The sequence below is a fragment of the Lycium barbarum genome, chromosome 3, assembly GCF_019175385.1.
Source record: "Lycium barbarum isolate Lr01 chromosome 3, ASM1917538v2, whole genome shotgun sequence".
NCBI classification, from domain to species: domain Eukaryota; kingdom Viridiplantae; phylum Streptophyta; class Magnoliopsida; order Solanales; family Solanaceae; genus Lycium; species Lycium barbarum.
In genome coordinates, this window is record NC_083339.1 from 138,830,218 (window position 1) to 138,833,366 (window position 3,149).

Sequence of the window (3,149 nt, forward strand, 5' to 3'; positions counted from 1 at the left end):
TCGTTTTATCCTTAATTAATCATAAAATTATTTATGATTTATTTTACACTAAAAATTTCAAAATCTATTGTTTTTCCTTAAATTTTATATTTAGTCCAAATTCATCTCATATGATGAGACGGGAAATATCATTTATGGATTTATGGCCTTCGTTGGGACGCTCGGAGTGGTCTTTAATTTTTGCCCCTTAAATTGATGGTCTTTAATTTTTTACCTCTGCCTTTGCAAATTAAGCAGAATTTGCATAGAAAGATTTGCAAAAGGCAGAATTAGCCATAATTTGCAAAGGCAGAGGGAAAAAGTTAAAAACCACCAATTTGAGGGGCAAAACTTAAACGACCACCAATTTGAAGGGCAAAAATTAAAGACCACCCCAAATGAAGGGCAATCTGCGCAAAAAAAAGCTTTTGTAATAGGAGGCAGGCAATTTAAGGGTAACATAACAATAGACCAAAAGAATCTGAACAACATTTGTTATAATATTAGAAAAAAGTAAAACATAACAATTGACCAACAAGAATTGGTCAAACAGCTCTCATATCGGGCAACACAAAAGTATTCTGCCCAAAGGAGCAATACATGAGTAAAAAGTACACCTTTTAACACAACAGCAAGGTCATACAACTAATGACCTTTTGATTCAAACGAAATAATAGTAGTAATAGGATCAAGAAGACCAATAAACAACATTATCAATAATTAGAGGAGCAATGTGGTGGTAAAATAAATAAATTTAAGGGCACTTGGGTCCTCCTTCCTTAGTCTTCCAGTTGTTATAGCATGGGCAAACACCTTTGTTTCCATAGAAACCTGGTGGAACACAAAGGCATGTCTTGCAGCATTTCTGGCAGAAGAACATGCATGGCTTGTGGTACTGTGTCCTGCTACATCTCCTCGTACATTGAGGCAGGCATTCTGTTTATCAACTTTAATTAGTACATTGATAACACTTAAATATATAGTGATGATTAATTAGTCCATTAGGGGTCGTTTGGTGCATGGTATAAGTTGGGATATCCAGTACTAATTTTTTATACCATGTTTGGTAGAAGATATAAATTTATTTAATTTATACCTTGTACCAAATGAGATAAATTTATACCTTGTACCAAATGAGATAAATTTATACCTTGTACCAAACAAAGTATAAAATGCATCCCATGATATAACCTTGGATATCCCTTCCTATCCCACTTATCTCGAAATTATTTTATCTCATCTCCCAAAATATGAAATAAATTAATCCCTAAATTATAATCCCGAGATAATTTTCACTACCTGCCAAAAAGACCACTAAAGTTATGGTAGTAGTGTAAAAATTGACTGGTCAAATAAGGTCAAAGCAAAGGCCGGTGGTTCCCGAAATTGGTTAACTTTGCAATTTGCTAGGAAACTGAGCTATTTTCTGGGACTCCGAGGCTATTGTCGTTTAGCAGTTAGGGTAGGTTGCAGCTATTTATATAACAGTACTCTGAAATATGATAGTACTAGTCATAAACAATTAGCAGAAATCACAGTTTACGATGCAAAGGAATATTAGTCACTTTAACTGTAGTTAAGCATCTGGTTAACTTTAGGAGTTGCCACATTTTTTATTATGAGAAAGAAGTGTAGTGTTCGTCAACAGACAAAGATTTCTAATACTATTCAGCTCAAAATTTTAACGATCTCAGGCTAAAATTGAGTTATTTATTAGGTAGAATTAAAGGCAGACCCAAAATTTAAAGCTCATGAGTTCACCATTTTAGTTATTTCAAGTTATTAAGTTCTAAATTAATAATTTGTATTACATATTTAGTACACTTTTACGGATAAAATATAAGATTTGGACCAAAGCTACTGGATTCAACTGAACCGTGAGTTTAGTTATAGCTCTCTGAGTGTTGCAAGATGATGGGGGCTAAATAGAGAGTAAATGTAAAGAGATCAGAAGCTTACGCGATGGCTTCAAGCTTCCTGGACCATACCTTGACTGGAATTATAACCAATTTGTTGTTAGAAACTTAGAATAAAAGAAACAGTGTCTCCTGAGAATAATGTGAAAAAAATAATTGAAAAAAGAAACTTACACCATCAAGGTGGTACTGGGCATCTGCAGCAAGAACAGTGGTTGCAACCATGGAAATGGCAATGAGTGCCAAAAGGAAAAATGAAACAAGCTTCGCCATTGCTGATTTTGCTTAATAGAAAGCAAAAGAAAAGAATACAAAAGAGAGGTTTTTTTGTGAAGTGTTTATGTAAGAGTGAGTGATGAAAAGTGGTAAGGAGTTTGGACTATTTATAGACCCCTTTTAGGTTGATGGGATCAATTAATTAGTTTAGTAAATATCTAAAGAATTTGATCTGAGTTTGAAGCCGTCTTCCTATTTTGCCCCTCAATGGGGTCATACTACTAGTACTCCTTTAATTCTTTAAGCATTGGAACTCTATCCCCACTTGTGGGTCCGTAAATGTCATTTCCCCTACTTCACCAATTTTTGCTTTGCAATTTGTAAGATTGTATACCTCCAACAATTGGATCTGTAGAATAAATGAGTCCAATAATGTACTCCGATATTATATTGGCATTGTTTGATCAGCTTGACATATGATTTATTTCATGGGTACTTGTTATGTTCTACTAGATAGACTAACTTTTTGTGTCTCTTCTTGGATTTTACCCCTAATTTTTCACTATTTTCATCTTGCCCTATTTATTGCTCGACCTCACTCTTTGTGTTCTTGATTCCAATTTTCCAATAATATATGTCTATGCAGTTTATTTGTGTTGATTGTTAAAATATAGACGGTCAAGAAAATATCCAATCAAAACCATTTGGTTGCAATTTACCTCAACTAAAAGGGATTTATTAGACATTAAAGATGTTTGTATAGTGGAATATTTATTTTCTCTGAGGGGTGGGGATTTGGTTGGGTGGGGGTGGGGGGGGTGTTTAAGATATATAAAAAAAAATATAGAACAGGCCGGTGCATACAAATATAGCAGAACACAAGATGGTAGTTACGGAATCCAGACAGCAGTCCAACACATGCAAGAGAGATCAGGGAATGGATGAGCTTTCTTGGCATAAAAAATTACAATTGGACTTAAATGGGGAAATAAAGAAATGAAACATTAATTCATTTTGGCTGCAACAGAGCAGAGACGG

General features: G+C 34.3%; 1 protein-coding gene across 1 annotated transcript; it reads right to left on the bottom strand.

Annotated features, from left to right (window-relative positions):
* Positions 1–457: 457 nt before the first annotated feature.
* On the bottom strand, positions 458–2,258 carry LOC132632945 (gibberellin-regulated protein 6-like). Its single transcript, XM_060349097.1, has 3 exons — positions 2,070–2,258; positions 1,939–1,972; positions 458–915 (listed from the first exon to the last, which is right to left on the bottom strand). Exons 1-3 carry the CDS (start codon positions 2,166–2,168, stop codon positions 734–736), a joined length of 315 nt encoding a protein of 104 aa, XP_060205080.1. The 5' UTR covers positions 2,169–2,258; the 3' UTR covers positions 458–733.
* Positions 2,259–3,149: the final 891 nt, after the last annotated feature.

Coding starts and splice junctions, on each gene's coding strand:
- LOC132632945 (XM_060349097.1), bottom strand. CDS start 2,168: ATGGCGAAGCTTGTTTCATTTTTCCTTTTGGCACTCATTGCCATTTCC. Junction 1,973..2,069: donor CCCAGTACCACCTTGATGGT/GTAAGTTTCTTT, acceptor TTATAATTCCAG/TCAAGGTATGGTCCAGGAAG. Junction 916..1,938: donor AGGAAGCTTGAAGCCATCGC/GTAAGCTTCTGA, acceptor GTTGATAAACAG/AATGCCTGCCTCAATGTACG.